Source organism: Gobio gobio (assembly GCF_949357685.1).
Source record: "Gobio gobio genome assembly, chromosome: 10".
NCBI classification, from domain to species: Eukaryota; Metazoa; Chordata; class Actinopteri; order Cypriniformes; family Gobionidae; genus Gobio; species Gobio gobio.
In genome coordinates, this window is record NC_137116.1 from 23,201,936 (window position 1) to 23,219,217 (window position 17,282).

A 17,282-nucleotide genomic window follows, 5' to 3' on the forward strand; every position below is an offset into this window, starting at 1 on the left:
GTTGCATTATTTTCCTGTTTAACACTGTGAATATATAAATAAAGTTGACATGACTTGACTTTGTGGTTACTTATTGGGAATGAAATGGCACAATTAAATTATTTAAAATGGGGCCAAAATTCCAATGAAATGTTTTTATTCTTAAAGAAATGTATTAAAATTACCATTGTGCATTAAAATACAACAACTTTTTTCAAGATAATGCTTGTTTATGAAGACTTTGATAAAACATTTGCAGGGTAAAGTGAGGGACATTTTAGCTCTTAGAAAATGAAAATATTACAATAACTGTGCACTTGAGATTTGAGAATTGAGATGATAATGCCCTGTAACATGGTGGACATTTGGCCTTTGCATGTGTCAAGAAATTGGTCAAAATGATTAAACAATGATATCCTGAGCTGGACCAATATATATTTCTTGTAGTGTAACAAGCCCTTCTTCAGATAAAATGATTAAATCATGTAATTTGTTATATAGAAATGTACCAAGCTGAAATGGCACTGAATAGTAAGAATTACCCAGAAACGTCCATTGTCTATTGTCAATATTGTACCGCAATAGTGTAGTTAATTTACACAAAACCAAAGCAGAAAATTTACACTTGGGCCTACTTCAGAATTGATCTCTGGATATTTATTTGATAAAATGCATATCTAATTGTTTGAGCACACTAGGATTCAACAATAAACAATTGTCAATAAGCATAAATTATTTTCATTAATTTGTTACACTAATTTTAGCAATAAGGAAGTAAAATTTTATTGGGGGGGGGGGGGGGGGGGTAACTGAGTGAATATTTTGTTCAATTGAGCTACTACAGTGAAGTGTAAATAAATGCATATATTGTTTACTGCAAAGAAATATCATGAGCCGATGACACAATAATTTGAATGTCTTGATTTTTAATATGAGAGACCCTACAGTCAGTTGACCTTTATTCAGTCCTACAACATTATGGAGAAACAGCCCCTGCTTTTGTTCAAAACCATGCATTACATTGGGGGCTTCAGCAGGCAGGTTTTTGGTCCTTATTTGGGAATTGAGTTTTCAATATATTCGTTATACAAATATACTTTTCTTTTTTCCTGTAAAGATTAGTCTAATAAACAATTTCAGGTATATATAAGAGATAATTTACAGAGAGAGAGAGAGAGAGAGAACAAAAACCACACACAATAAACATGGAATCTGAGACTTCATGCAGAGCTCAGTTGATTTGCAGTCTGTATTACTTCTCTGATGTGGTATGAAAAAGCACCTGCTGATATTATGGCACTGTTTTTCCTGGTTTCAAAACAGAGATAAGATCCTTGTGGTAGGAGGAAGACCTGTTGGACGGTCCATGTCAGTGACTTTGGTGCAAAGTATTAAATGTAGTGAATTTAAAGGGAACTTTTAATCCATGGAAAAGTGCTGATGGTCTGTCCATAGTCTGCATCCACACTCTAGTCTTTCTGATAGAAACTGTATATTATTCCTTAATGTCTTTTTTAAAAAGGCCTCCTGTTTGACTGTAAACAGGCCTGCAGATCAGCCACCTGAACACTGATGCAGATGCATCCAATGAATCAGCTGAAAATCAATAGTCTCACAAAGAAAAATGAACAAACAATACCCAAAAGTCCTCCGAACTGCAGGATGTAAACAATAATGTTAACAAAATGGCCTGTACTAAAAGGTGAACTGAGATGTAGTTGCATTGAAAAGATGCATTGAGATGCAGGTCCATTGAACGTTTTAGAAACCCCATGAAATGGTTTGATGAATGCAATTTTCGTAATAAAACGAAAGTTCAAAGGGCTCTTCTTTTAATAAAATAGCCTAGTTTACATCACAGCCTAGGGAAATCATGATTGGCTACTCAATATTGCTTGTTAGAGGCAGGTGGTACTGAAGGTTTGTCAACTTTTAGCAGTACACTAGCATGATAAATGGTCTCAAAGCTAACTGACATTGGTGTAAAATCCACCATTAGATTTCAAAGGGTCTTTAAACTCCATATGCAGGCCTAGAAAAATAGTAGCGGGGAACTATGGATCCGATGAGATCCGGGGAACTATGGCAGTGAGAGCTGGTCTAATCCATCCAGGTTGTGGGTTTGTAACACTCAGTTTGGACAAGACAGACCAATGATTGAGTAGGAAAACTACCGTGTGTAATCAAATAAGGTGACATTTACAGTTGCTCTGTGAAATTTTGCCAGTGACTTTCAATAATTAATTTCAATTGGAATCGTGAGTGTTGCGTAAGTTTTGCAAATTTGCCATGTTGACTTCTGTGTGAGCAGTGTGTCGTGCATCCCTACACTTTTAACAGTGGAGAATGGACCTTTTTGGCTAAAGAACATGCATTTCCATGAAGAAGGTGACTGAATGAAACAAATGAAAAAACTAATGCAAAAGAAAATGAAATTACATGGATTAAGAGCAAGTTACCAAAAACTGACCTTCCTTTATTTATTAATCAAGATATTTTACAATAAAATCATGAATGTATTGGTATAATAGCAGTGCTAAACAATATTGCAAGCGCAAAATGAGCAATGGAGGCTATTTTGTAATATTTTGAAAAGTTGTGCTACCAAAAAAACCCTGAAAATAAAATGTGGTCGAATTAGCCGTTTTATCTGTTAAGTCTGAATAGACTCAAGAAAGAAGAAAACAAAAAACAGACGGTGTTATGCAATGAGACTTGTGAGTTTAATCTGACATGAGCAGATGTCAGACTGCTGGATGGCAGAAGGCTGGTTCAAATATGGCACTGCAATGATTAGGACATTTTGCGCCTGTACTTCAACTAATACATTACCGTCATTAGGATACATGACCCAAAAACACCACAAATTTAATGCAACTAACTGCCAAACTGTGAAAATCTTATTCTCTGATCATGAGAAAAGAACATTAAAATGAAAACACAACAAAACATCCGGAACCATCATCAATCCACCCTGTTATTAAAAAGCCTTTCTCTCAAGGCGGTCTAAGATGACCTGGATCCTCTGAACAGCCTCTTTGCGAGCCTGTCGAACAACATCCTGCCCATTGGTTTCAACCGAGTCCAATTCCAGCAGCTCTTTTGTCAAAAGTTCCTCCAGGCACCGGTAGCTCTTTTCCGTCTTTTTCCCCACAAACTCGTCCACGTCCTCTTGGAGGAGCTGAACTCTGGCCATAACCATTTGAACTCGAGCCAGGCCGGGATTATCACTGAATGGGGCTGAGATGGATGACCCTGGGCGGGAAGACATTGAAGGTTGTTCATTCTGGGCTGGTTTGGTCTCAGGTCCACCACCTCCAGAGGGACCCTTGTTGTAGATTTGAGGTGGAGCGCTGAACTGGGTGGGTTTGGGCGGCGGCGGAGTTGGGTTTGGAGTGCTGGCACGTGGTTTGGAGCCTGGAGGTTGGTTTCGAGGGTGCATATGAGGCTGACTGTGATATGGTGGATCCTAAGAGACAGATATTAATTTATATTTAAATAAACCCTCAATATATTACACAATATACTAACTCTAAAACCACAAAGCAGGTTTTGCATGCGTTAAAGGGTTAGTTCACCCAAAAACGAAAATTCTGTCATTAATTACTCACCCTCATGTCGTTCCAAACCCGTAAGACCGCTCATCTTCGGAACAAGAGTGAAGATATTTTTGATGAAATCCGAGAGCTCTCAGACAACGAGAATACTTTTTGTGCGCAAAAAACAAACAAAAATAACTTTATTCAACTATTTCTTCTAGCATGTGTCGGACTCTAAAAAAAGCACGTGTTGACGTAGTGTAAACAGTGTAGTGCTTCCTAGTTCTACGGCAGAACGATTCGTGCGCATGCGTCATGGTGGTCACATGAACAGCGTCGGCCAATGGTAAGCCGGCGTTCTGGTAGAGCTGCGGTGTTTACACTGCGTCAACAGAGTCTGACAGGCTAGAAGAAATTGTTAAATAAAGAGTGCACAAAGAGTATTCTTGTCGCTTCATAAAATTAAGGTTGAACTACTGTAGTCACATGGACTATTTTAACAATGTTTTTACTAACTTTTTGGGACTTGAAAGTGTTAATTAAAATTCTGTCTATGGAGGGGTCAGAGAGCTCTTGGATTTCATCAAAAATATCATAATTTGTGTTCCGAAGATGAACGAAGGTCTTAGGGGTTGGGAACGACTGGAGGGTGAGTAATTAGTGACAGAATTTTCCTTTTTGGATGAACTAACCCTTTAAGGCTGAAAATCATAACCCATTTTTCTAACCATGCATACTCTGAATGCTCAACTCACACTTTTATTATTATTATTTTTTACAAAATAGTTGGCAACACTGGCCTGGGCTGTTGTTTTACAGTTGAAAAAGAGATAGAACAACAACAAACAACTTAATGGACACAACAATAGACTCCTGAGTTGACAAGCATTTGTGTGAGAGGGTAAAGAGAAACCTGCAAAATCCAATTTAAATGAGTAGAAATACATTTTTATATTACTCATAACTTCTGGAGAGAAATAGCACAGACACTGGACAAGAATAAAACCTTCTAGTTCACATGCCATCAAAATTATACGTTGAAAGGCTAAGCCTTTGGCTGTACACATAAGTTAAAGGAACACGCCAACTTTTTGGGACTTTAGCTTATTCATCGTATGCCCCAGAGTTAGATAAGTCCATACATACCATACATATCTCCGTGCGTGCCATAACTCTGTCTGACGCACCCACCGCTAGCCTAGCTTAGCACAAAGACTGGAGATAAACAGCTCCAGATTAGTCATTACCAGGCCCACACGGAATCTGCGCGCGCAGACTTCCGCAGAAAACGCACCAGATTTCCCCAGATTGTAGTGCCCGTCATTTAAGAAGCATACACAATCACGTGCACGATTGTGAGGGGTAGTAGGCTGCGCTTATTGATGTGACTTTTTTTTTGTGAGAGAGTGATATTTGAAAATGTCTAAAATAAAATTGACTGCGGAAGAGTTAAGGAAACATCACTTGCTCCCCCCCAAACAAGAATTAAATATGCAACTGTCCATGTTTTTTTTAGTTGAAAACAGGAAATCGAAGTAGTGTGATGTACAGTAACATGTTCTGATAGTGGGAGAGTTGAGCAGTCTTATGTAATCAGCTTTGGGAGGGACATGAGGTGAACCCACCAATCTCTTAACTGTTAAATAAGCCTTCCCACTTTGTGTTTGCCAGTCAGTACATTTATATGCACTTTAGAAGTTCGATATCTGGCAGACTGAAGCAATAATTTGTCTTTGTAAAATGTCATGTAAATGTTTTTGTCCATCTAAAACCTAAGTAACAAATTTAGATCTGATGTTGTGCGCTTGCTCTGAAAGATAGATGTGACACACAATGTGTATTATTAATCATTCAGTATTCAAATACACACTATGATGTACACTAGGCCATTTAGATGAACACTGCAACTTGACAACACAAAAACCAGCTTAAGCTCGATTATAACCTAGCATGTCATAGAACTTATGTCAGCATGATTCATAAGACAAACATTAAGATACCAACCTGTATTATTGTAATTTCCATAACCTACCATAATCTTTAACAGTTTATACTAATACTAATTATAAATTATTAGTCATTACCAAATTAGTCATTACCAGGCCCACACGGAATCTGCGTGCGCAGACTTCCGCAGAAAACGCACCAGATTTCCCCAGATTGTAGTGCCCGTCATTTAAGAAGCATACACAATCACGTGCACGATTGTGAGGGGTAGTAGGCTGCGCTTATTGATGTGACTTTTTTTTTTTGTGAGAGAGTGATATTTGAAAATGTCTAAAATAAAATTGACTGCGGAAGAGTTAAGGAAACATCACTTGTCAGCAAAAATTACTTATTTATAACTATTAAAAATAGTTAAATTATTTACTTCGGTAGGTATTTATTTATTTTGCTCTATTGTTTAATGATGTGAAATTGTTTATTTAATGATTTTTGTACAATACAATTAATAAAGTAATATTTTATATGTCTTTTAGTGGATGTACTATAATAGAGATCTAGCTTTGTTCAAAAAACAAGTTGTATTGATTTGTATTGTAAACCTTAAATAAAAGTTAAGAAGTGAATATTTTATATTTTATTTGTAATGTTTTCAGTTCCAATATTCTTAGATCTTTTTAACACATTTAAAACCATTCCACAGCTTTTTCAAAAAATTAAGCGCAGAAAATCACAAAAAAAGTCAGCAGATTCCGTGCGACCCTGGTCATTACTAACCCTCATGTTTTTCCCAACCTGTATGCGGTTTTATTTTTCCAGTGAAACAATTTTCTGGGTGAACTATTCCTAAATACAGAATAATCCTTTGATTTAGGCCTGCTGTGATAATCGGTGTTACACAGTGCTCAGCCGCACACCGATTACCGATTACCGATTACCGTTTTTGGGCTGTCATTCACTGCCATTATAATATGCTTGGAAGAGCCAGGACATTTTTTTATATAACTCCCGATTGTATTCGTCTGAAAGAAGAATGTCATATACACCTAGGATGGCTTGAGGGTGAGTAAATCATGGGGTAATTCAAATTTTTGGGTGAACTTTAATTCACTGATCTAATATACAAATGCGATTTCTTTACTTGTGGTGGTTTAAGTTCACAGACATAACCGACTGCGTTTATGTGACAGTGTGTGTTTTTGACAGTTTAAGCGCAATATTAAAAATAACTTAGTTTAATACTCACGCTACGCGCGGTCTGACATCCAGTTTTCTGTGCCGTCTGACATCCAGTTTTCTGTGCACGTGCTGCGAGTGTGTGCTCAGAAAACCATATATCAGAAGTTTAAACTGATATGGCTTTAAATCGCATGCAGATAATAAACTTTTATGATGAAGAACTGCAATGTCACGTGAGTGTGACCGCGATAGAGATGATAGGCAAAAGCTGTAAAGTCTACACCCTCTTCTGGGAAGCAGCTCATTTGCATTTAAAAGATATATGCACAGAAAAAGCATGTTTTTCCTTCCACTCAAAAATGGGCATTTACAACATGGTATAATAAATTATACTGTATGTGGGGTATTTTGAGCTGAAACTTCACAGACATTCTTGGGACACCAGAGACTTATATTACATCTTGTAAAAAGGTGCATAATAGGTCCCTCTTTAACCCCAGTGCTAGTTGCCAAGAAACAACAAAGGGAAGATTTTCTCAGAGGGGCAGGAGGAGGTGCTCTATTTAATTTTACTTAAAAGCGTCATAATCATCTTTAGGAAAAAGCATCAAATATTATTACATTTGCTTTGGCTGCCCAAACTTGGAAATATTATTCAGCAGCAGGAAATTTGCGATATAACTTTTATGCTACTGCTAAAATTAACATTAATACATGTTTGTAAAACATCACAAATACCTTGTGTTCATATGGAGGTGGTGCAGGTCCTTGCCACGGTGGGGGGTGAGGTGGTCGTACATGGTTTCCATAGTGGCCATGGGGTGTTTGGGTATTGGATGGCCAATGCTGTTGAGGCGGTGTAGGCCCATACCCTCCAGAGTGGGACCAGGCCTCATGCTGGGGTCTTGAGAGCATGGGCTGCTGGTTGGGGTAAGGGGCATTCGGAGGGCATCCTTCTCCATAGTGTGGGTAAGATCCTGCTGGGTACGCAGGAGCCTAAGAGGAAAAAGAAGACTATTAGAATAAGAGATATTTTTGTGGTGCAATCAAAACAGAGAGGAATTCTGCAGAGGTCAATAAGTCTCTTCAAAAATTAGATAACATGAGAAGGTTAGTTCATTTTGTGAAATGTGGTGTGGCTCCCAAAAAACTTAATGACATTTATGAATGAATAATTTATGATATTTGTTAAAACAAACACTTGTTAACTAAAAATTATATTTAAAAACAATTTGAAAATAATGATCACAATGTGTACACCCCAGTGTTTTAGTATTATTTATATACAGTACTATTATAGCTTTTTTTAAATTGTAATTCTAGTTTTAAGTTGTTTTAATATTTCTATTTATCTTTCATTTATTTTTATTTCCAGTTTTAGTAATTTCAGTTAGTTACCAAGGAAATATTTTTGTTTACGTTAAGTTTTTTATTTAATATAATAATAATAATAATAATAATAATAATAATAATAAGCCAAGAAGATACCAAAAATGTATTTTTAATAGTTTTAGTCAACAATAACATAGCTGGTAGGGGCGATATGTAAAAAAATCTTTTAGATAATCACCTTTAAAAAATACTGTGATGTCCCAATATATCGTCTACCTGAGCCCCGCCGGAGACAACACTGACGATATACACACACCATGTTCAGTTTGACTGAACTTTAACTAATGATAGCCTGCGATTTAGTCATTTTAATTTAAATATTGAAATGTTAAAGTTTTTTTTAAACTTTTCTTAGTTTGTGCTTAAACTTATAGAAAAAATTAGCTTTGCTGTTATGTTGGTGTTGCTAATAATTTCCACTCTGTTCTTATCGAATTTGTGTTTGAAATGAATTTTGTTTCGTGTGGAGAACCGTTTAAGAAATTTTCAAATAAAATAGGCCTATTTTTTCATAAGGTCTGATTTTTCCCTTTCTTTTTGGTGTTATCACCTGAGTAGACACATTTTGTTATAAGTTTAATTTACTTAATTTGTAGCACTGTCTTTAAACAAGATATAATGTATTTGTTATTTGTCATGTACAGTATGTCTAAAATCAGACATTTCATCATTTTTCTAGAGTTCCGAGGGCTCCTTAGGCCAGTCATAACCAAATTGAAATTACAGCTTTATTTATTTAGGAACAGAAGTTGTTAAAAAATTTTTTTTGTGATTTTAAAATGCTAAGAAGTTTGCACATGCTAGATTTTAAAATATTTTTTCCCCTTTTTCTTAATCATGGAAACTATTATTTGCAATTGACCCAGAAATGTGCTTGGTGCAAAACCAAACTTACAGTCATATATTATGTTTATATATGTAAATTAATTTACCCCTTGGCAATGAGGTACAGGGTAAGGGGGAGGAGCCGAGCCCCTCGCATTTTGTTCAGGGCAAGTCTGGTTGTGATACTGAGGTTGTCTTGAAGGAACCTGGTCACTGCAGTAGAACGGATTGGAAGGATGTAGCATACTCGTGGAGTATTGTCCTGGATTGTACACCCCATTGGGATAGGCTGTCATTGCCTGAAAGGGCACAGCAGAGTGAAGTGGTATAAGTTTGCTGTGTATTTAACTGACAGAGGGTCTTGCATAAGTCGGTGTCGGCAGTACCTGGTGATTATATGACGCCTGTCCGTTGACCTCTGTTCCAGGTGGGTATGAGTTGCCGTAAGGTCCTGCTGTGTGTGACTGAGGGTACCAATAATTTGAATAGCCAGGATACTGAGATTCCTAAAATAAAAATAAGTAGATACAGTTATAGATGAGGGCCGTATTCACAACACATCTTAAGGCTAAAAGTAGCTCCTAACTTGCCGATTTAGGAGAAACTCTTAAAAATAATGGGTGTGTCAGTCCTAATTTTAGGACTCCTAAATTTTTGATCTAAGAGTATTTCACAAAGCATTTTAGCACTAAACCAGCTCTTAAATCTGTGAAAAGTTAGGGGTAGTCAAGAGGACTCCTAAATCAGTAAAACAAAATAAAAAACAATCCTAAAATTACTGTTGCTGGCAATGCGCCTCAGCAATCCACCCAAAGACACTGTACACCATAGAGGCAATAGGCGATAGAGCCTTGTCTTCATAAATACAATAAATATTTGGATTTATATATTTTAATCTGCGATGACATAATGGTTGACATACATGTTAATTTATGTACAGGCAATACGCATTGAATGATGGAGAATAAAATTAATTAAGTTAATACTAAAAAACTAAATAATGTCCTATCATCGGCACCGATAGCCTTGTGGGCAGCACAGGTGACCCGAGTTCGAGCTCATGGACCTTTCCCAATCCTGCCCCCCCTTTCTCTTGCCCACTTTCCACTCACTGTCCTATTATAATAAAAGGCAAAAGTGCCAGAAATAAATCTTTGAAATGAAATAAATAAAAACAAACAAATGTGGCAGTTGTTTTCTCGAGTTCACACTTCAAATGATCGAATAGAGTAAAAGAGTAAAATAAGCCTATTTGGTGTGCTGTCCAAATGAAGGGCTCCGAGCTCAGAATTTAGCCCAAAGCTAGAGTACTCCCCCGTGTCCCAGGCTGGCATAGGAACCTGCCGAGAGCGAGAAGTCTGGGTGGCGGAGGGATGCAGAAATCTGTCGTGGTAACTAGGTGAGTCTTCTCCTCTTAGGTGCCTCCTCTCAAGCGGATTAGATTTTTAAACATGCTCCTTCCGAACTTTTTTTAATAAAACATCATGTCACTTGAATTCTGCAATCTCTCGAGATGCAGACATGCAAGCGGCTGACAATTAGCTTAAAATATATATTTTTAATTAGTGACACTTAAGCCTACATTTTAAAAGTCTTTATTTGAATATGGGAACATTTTTATTTTAAAATCTTTATTTTAATATGGAAACATGATACTTCATTCTGCAATATTTCTATGATTAAATGACTGACAGAAAGCCTTCCACCAACAGCCAATCACTGTGTGCATAGTTAATAGGCATGATGACATAATCCATACCAACGAGGTCAACCCCACCCTTTCTATTAGCTTAAAGGGGACCAATTATGCCCCTTTATACAGGATGTAAAATAAGTCTTGGATGTCCCCTGAGAGTGTATGTAAATAAATTTTGAGCTAAAATGAAGTTTTAGCTCAAAATACCCCACAGATAATATTTTATAGCATGTTAAAAAATGCCACGTTTGGGGGGTGAGCAAAAATGTGCCGTTTTGTGTGTGTGTCCCTTTAAATGCAAATGAGTGGCTGCTCCCGACCCCCTTTCAACTTCAAGAGCTCATGCTCCAGTGTCAGGACAATCTCACACATTGAAAATGTCAGAAACTATCAGTAGCTGTGTTCAGTTCGAACCGGAGTCGGACAATGATGCCTACAGAGCCAGAGAATAAATGCTGCATGGAGATAAAAAAAAAATGTATAGTAGTTAAGTTTAATTACAGTTATAACTTAAGTTGTCATCTTGCTTTTATCCACTATTAGTACAAGCCTGTTGTAGTGGATGCTGTCCGAATGATGGCCAAAATTTTACTGATGAGTTTTAAAAAGTTTATTGTACATCACACAAAAGATGAAGTGTCTGTTTTCACCTCAGAAAATCACTGTAAGAGCTGAATACACAGTAAAAGAAGTGCACATTAAAGTCTTGTCCATAAACACTCTCTCCCCCTTGCATTATCATCAACATACGCAGCGAATTACACAAAAACACTTGTTACAACTAACAGTAAACAAATACAGACCTTATGGCTTTTTGGGGTATTGCGTATTCTCCCTTTCATTACTGCCATGACCAGTATCGCTCTATAAGCTGGATCATGAACAGTCAGTACTGATCCATCCTTATATAACAACTTTAACAAAATCTGTGTTTTCTATTGTCCCTTTGTATTGACCTTCGTTCACAAACCAGTCTGGTGTAAAATGCATGCAAGCGTAAACGAACTTAGGTATGTGGGGGCGCATTCTCTTCAAAAACAAAATGAATCCACTGCGTCTTCAGCGGCTCTAATGCCGGGAGTACATCATGACTGTTTTGCTCACTCTTACATCCAACAACTAAACTTACGAAATTGCTTACGAGTTGCTTAAGAGACAACTCGTCTAATACGGCAGACGGGCAGAGTTTCGATGGCATGGCAACAACACTCTAATACAACCCTTCCTCTTCTCTAAAGCAGCCCAACATGGCCTCACCCCCTTTATTGCGTGTTCAGGGTTTATGTCAAAATATTTGTAAAATTAGTACCGTTATGCTATTTTAAAAGGTTCTTCATTTTGTTTTGAAGGTCTCCTTCAGGTTAACATGCATCTAAGGTCCATTATCGTTTAAGAATCACCACAACACCTTATGTCATTGTGATCTTTGTGATGTCATATTATGCTAAAACCGGGCCAAAAGAAACAAGAATATCCACTTGCTCGGGTGAAAGTTGGTTCCTCAGTCTGATAATAATAATAAGGACGGGTGTGCTAAGTGACAGCGCTTTGTTTTCTGGTCTTAAACCCATCTCCCAACTTAAAGGAAGTCTCAAGATCAATTTGCTATCAGAGAAGTTATCTTTTCGGCTCGCTCGGGGGTACAGCTGCACTTACCTGTAGTCGTGAATGCAGTGATGGACAGCTGTCTTTCCTCTTTCAACTGTGTTTGGATTTCATGTGATTTCTCATTGTGGTGGTGATATTTAAGTTTCACCCGACAATGTTTGCACACGACATGTTGATTAATTTGATCAAAAACAATTCCATTTTTGTAAGATAATTTAGTTAGATAATTTTGATCAAAGTAATTCCAAACTTCACTCTGCCAAGAGGCAGACGACAACAAATACAATCAACTCGTTTAAATGCTCCACAGTGCCTCCCAATGCATTGTTATAACTAGGGCTGGTCCGAATACCATTTTTTGAGCTTCAAAGCTTCGGTAGTAATCAACACCGAATATTCGAAGCTTTGGAGGGAGGGGGCTGAACATATTCTTCTCTCTAATAGAGGCAGGAATCTCGAGAAGCGGCACATCTCATGTGGGCAGGGCTTATATGCTCCGAGAACGGACACTGCACTAGTGATACAAAACACACAGGTCTGTTATGTCCCAGTAACAAGCTCCTAAATTTCACAGTAGATTAATTTAGATTGATAATAACAGGTAATAACAGGCTTGCTGCAATAGTCTGTGTTACCGGTGTTCAGGCATAACACCGGTTACATCACTTGCCCACCACGGCACCGCCCCCACTGTCGTTTTGATATTTTATATTAGTAAAAATCATTTAGTTCCGTTAGAGAACAGATTAACTACAATTAAAAGCTAAACGTGCAGCGTGAGCCGCAGGAGCAGCAGTAGGAGTCATATTTCATTCATCACGAGTGAGGAGCTGAATGACAAGATGATCGCGGTTTCAAAGCGAAATGTAAAAGCGCTATTTAAGGAAGTTTGTTATTGTATTGTCTTCTCGGCGTGTTTTTCATTAAGAATAATAGGCTAATAAACCCACCATTCAAGCAACCCGCCCCCAAATTGTTCATTCACAGCTGCACTGTAATGTGACGGTGAGAAAATTTTCACACCGTCACATCCCTAACGGGGTAAAAAGGCTAATACATTTTGATTCTATTATTCTATTTTACACAAGGTCAAACCAAACGCAGCTTAACCCAAAATGCAAGCTCAGGCATGCACATCTCCCATATAAGCTCATGCAGTTGTGCACTCTAGACAGAGAATACTCAGATGCAGCCTTGCAGTGAACACTTAGGCAAAGAAGCAGTAAATATATTTATTAAGTATAACAAGGTTGGGTTCCTATTCAACTGCCCATCCTATTAAAAACGGATAAGCTATAAGATAATTGTAAAAAAAAAAAAAAAAAAAAAGAAAGAAATTTGTATAGTATAAACATATTCAAATGCGAATGAGAACCGTTTCGAGGAGGATGCCTGGTGCCTGGTGTGCGGAAAAAAACTAAAACAAATATTAAAATCCTAAAATTGAAAATTCGAATACCAACCCTGGTCCAGCCCTAGTTATAACTGTGAGTTTTAGTTTCTGTGCTTAGGATTTATCATGGATTCACTGCACTTGCAGCCAGCAAACATGTAGCAAAATATGAATAGTATTTTTATTTTTCGAATACTTATTTTACAAATTGAATATTTGTACATTCGACTATTTGTGCACTCCCCTAAACAGAAGAAGTGTATTCAAGTTATTTTGGAACAAATTGCATTTTTGATGTATTTTTGAATAACTTAAATCCTTGCAATGGGTTTAAATGGAACGTCCTAAGCCCTTGATCACTTGGAATCAGATATGGAGCCATGTTGTTTTCAGTGTAACTCTTCTAAATGGCTTAATCTACCTAAATTAAAGCTGTAAACTACTTTTCCCTTCATTGTTTGAATAGTATAAGGTGTGTGAGTAAATTGTGTTTGAGCACTGCAAATTGCTGTTGTGACATCACAATCGTGTTGCATTGTGGTCTTTGGATCTGCCTGAAGTTCTCCCTCGGTCAAAATCAAGCAGTCATCCACTTGATGAATTTGAACAGATTTTAAAATGGCAGCGGAGATTTCCCGGAGGGGAAGTGCTAAGGGAAGTTTGTGTATGCATGTTTAAAAATGTTAGTTAAAAGTTAAACGCAGCCTTATGCCAGATTCAGACTACACAATATTTTTGTCTGTTACGATAGTCACTGTGAGATTATGACTCCTTAATTTTTGTTGTGTCGTGCACAAAAAACATGTCCGACTACACGTTGCTTCCTGACTAATCATTGCTTGCAGTCTTTAAGGAAATGTGTGATGTCATCAAGAAGGCGGAAGTAGCGACTGACTTCTGAAAACAAGAGTAAACAAACTACTGAAGCGGCGTGTTAGCTTAAAGCTAATTCCAGTACTTACAGGGTTGCTGAAGCACCGCCGTTATCGTTTGTGTTTTTTTCACTTTGTCATGGTAGTCACTCGAGTGGGCGATCTTCCCAAAATTTCATATCACAATCTTACACCTATCAGGCATAACATTAATATTGTGTTGGTTCCCCTTTTGCTGCCAAAACAGCCCTGGCCTGTCGAGGCATGGACTCCACAAGACCTTTGAAGGTGTGCTGTGGTATCTGGCACCAAGATGTTAGCAGCAGATCCTTTAAGTCCTGTAAGTTGCGATGTGGGGCCTCCATGGATCAGACTTGTTTGTTCAGCACATCCCACAGATGCTCGACTGGATTAAGATCTGGGGAATTTGGAGGCCAAGTCCACACCTCAAACTTCTTGTTGTGCTCCTCAAATGTGATGTACAAGAAAACGTGATTCATCAGACCAGACCACCCTCTTCCAATGCTCCATGGTCCATGCTCAAGTGCCCACTGTTGCCCTTTTCGGCGGTGGACAGGGGTCAGCATGGGCACCCTGACTGGTCTGCGGCTATGCAGCCCCATATGTAACAAACTGCAACGCACTGTGTATTCTGACACCTTTCTATCAGAATGGGCATTAACTTCTTGAGCAATTTGAGCTACAGTAGCTCGTCTGTTTGATCGGACCACACGGGCCAGCCTTCGTTCCCCACGTGCATCAATGAGCCTTGGCCGCCCATATTTTGGAGATGCTCTGACGCAATCGTCTAACCATCACTATTTGGCCCTTGTCAAACTCGCTCAAATCCTTATGCTTGCCCATTTTCCTTCTTCTAACACATCAGCTTTAAGGACAAGATGTTCACTTGCTGCCTAATATAGCCCACCCACTAACAGGTGCCGTGATGAAGAGATAATCAGTGTTATTCACTTGTCCACCATAATTTTATGCCTGATCGGTGTATAACAAACAATCATGATGCCCGATCTTCCCAATTTTAAGATGTACTATCGAGAATATCCATTCCAGACTGGAACAAGCCACAGTATTGCATTATACAATCAGTTTTCAAAATAGTCATTAAACCCTGAGTTAAATGTTAAAACATTGCACAGTCTCAACTGTATGAATTAAATATATATTGATTCTTATTAAAACTACTAGTTATTCAGTCAAGAGCAGTGAGTGATTTTTTCTTTGTCTTTTATTTAGCATTAATGACACAGACAGCAGCAGGTATTTGCATCAGGTTTTAAGGCCGAATGCATGGATAATGAAATGTATGCGATTTCTTTCCCAACTGTTTATTTACTCAAGACATAACTGACAGTATTTATGTAAATACTCGTCAAGACCAATGTATTTTTGTGTATATTTGACCTTTTAGGCGCGTGCAGTAGACTGCATTTTAGTCATGTTATATTATTTGACTGATTTAGAGATTAAGTTTCTTTTGTGTACTTTTAAAGAGGAGTGAAAGCACACCGCTTTAAAGGAAAGGAATGGCATGAGGCACAATGATCATTTTATCTTGACTAACAAGTTTTCATAATCGTTGGAAGCCAAAAACAAAACCAAAACTAAAATTGTATTTATTGTTTTTCAAACCATGCATGAAAGAAACATTATAGAGACGCATGAGCACAGCCGTCTAGTAGGCAGTCATTGCTCATTACGGGGACATAAAAGTAGCCTGGTTTTACCAGACTCTTGTACATTTCATTTGTACATAGAGTCTGGCCACTCTCCATTGACAAGCGTTTACTTCCTTGAAGGCGGGTTCTCTGTTGAAGTTTAAAACTATTGGATCTGCCAAGAGTCACTCTGGATCTGCCTAACCAATCACTAACGTTTGGTCGTGACGTATGTCACGCGTCGTTCGCCTTTGATTCTCACATTAACTGAGCACACCACCTCAATGTAAGTGATAAAACCTCGTGCATTAGTACATTCGGATTGTTATTTATTCACGGTGGAGAGGAGAGTTTTGTGATCTGAACGCGCTGCTCTCGTGGTGCATATCTCGTGCAATCATAACATGATTGTATGCTGTCAATAAAATGTCATATGCTTAGTATGATAAGAATAAATGCTGCCTTGAATAACAGCCCAATTCAAATGTTTACGTGCTTTTCTTCTTTTATTTTTTGAGCGGTGGTGAAATATTTTGCTCTTGTAAACACTTGCCAGTATTTAAAGAAATACAGTGCTCTGAAAGGGTCTATAAAGGATATAAACAGTGAGTTTTGAAGTGATATATTCTTGAAAACTCAGAGATGTGGATTCGGACAGCAATTACATTACCACACGACCTTGGTGTTTGTCAAAAGTCGATAATTCAGCCTGGGTTTTTCTCGCGGGTGGTGGGAGACGGACGGCTTCAGCAACTCCTTCACCACTAACGGAGCGAGCTGGAAAAGACTTTTCCCGGACCACAACATCAGCAGTACAGCAGTGATTGTTCTTGCTCCGTGTAACGGGAGTTCGTTTGTTCAGGGAAGAAGGAGGCGGGAACCGGCGAACGTTTAACAACTTTTAATCAAATAATAAACACAAAATGAAAGTAAAAGCGGCAGCCCCTCACGGACGACTGCCGCGCACAAACATAACAAAACCCAACTTAAAATCCAGGCCTGGTCCTCTCTCACCGGTGTCGCTCGTCCTTATATGCCTCCGTGCTCCCTCATGAGAGGACTCGAGATCGGTGTGTCTCAATCACGCACACCGGTGTCGCTCGCTCGTCCACCTCGCCACACTTTTAACTTCTGGACATTCGTCAGCGCTGCCACACACTCGCATCTTTCACCGCCGCC

At 38.3% G+C, this 17,282-nt stretch overlaps 1 protein-coding gene across 1 annotated transcript in view; it reads right to left on the reverse strand.

Annotated features, from left to right (window-relative positions):
• Positions 1 to 892: 892 nt before the first annotated feature.
• Positions 893 to 17,282, reverse strand: part of bag4 (BCL2 associated athanogene 4) — a 28,412-nt gene continuing 12,022 nt past the window's right edge. The window contains exons 2-5 of the mRNA XM_079827917.1: positions 9,245 to 9,364; positions 8,966 to 9,157; positions 7,380 to 7,637; positions 893 to 3,448 (exon numbers count right to left, since the gene is read on the reverse strand). Of these exons, the coding sequence (XP_079684043.1) occupies positions 2,960 to 3,448; positions 7,380 to 7,637; positions 8,966 to 9,157; positions 9,245 to 9,364 (1,059 nt within the window). The 3' untranslated portion in view covers positions 893 to 2,959. The remainder of the gene's footprint in view (positions 3,449 to 7,379; positions 7,638 to 8,965; positions 9,158 to 9,244; positions 9,365 to 17,282) is intronic.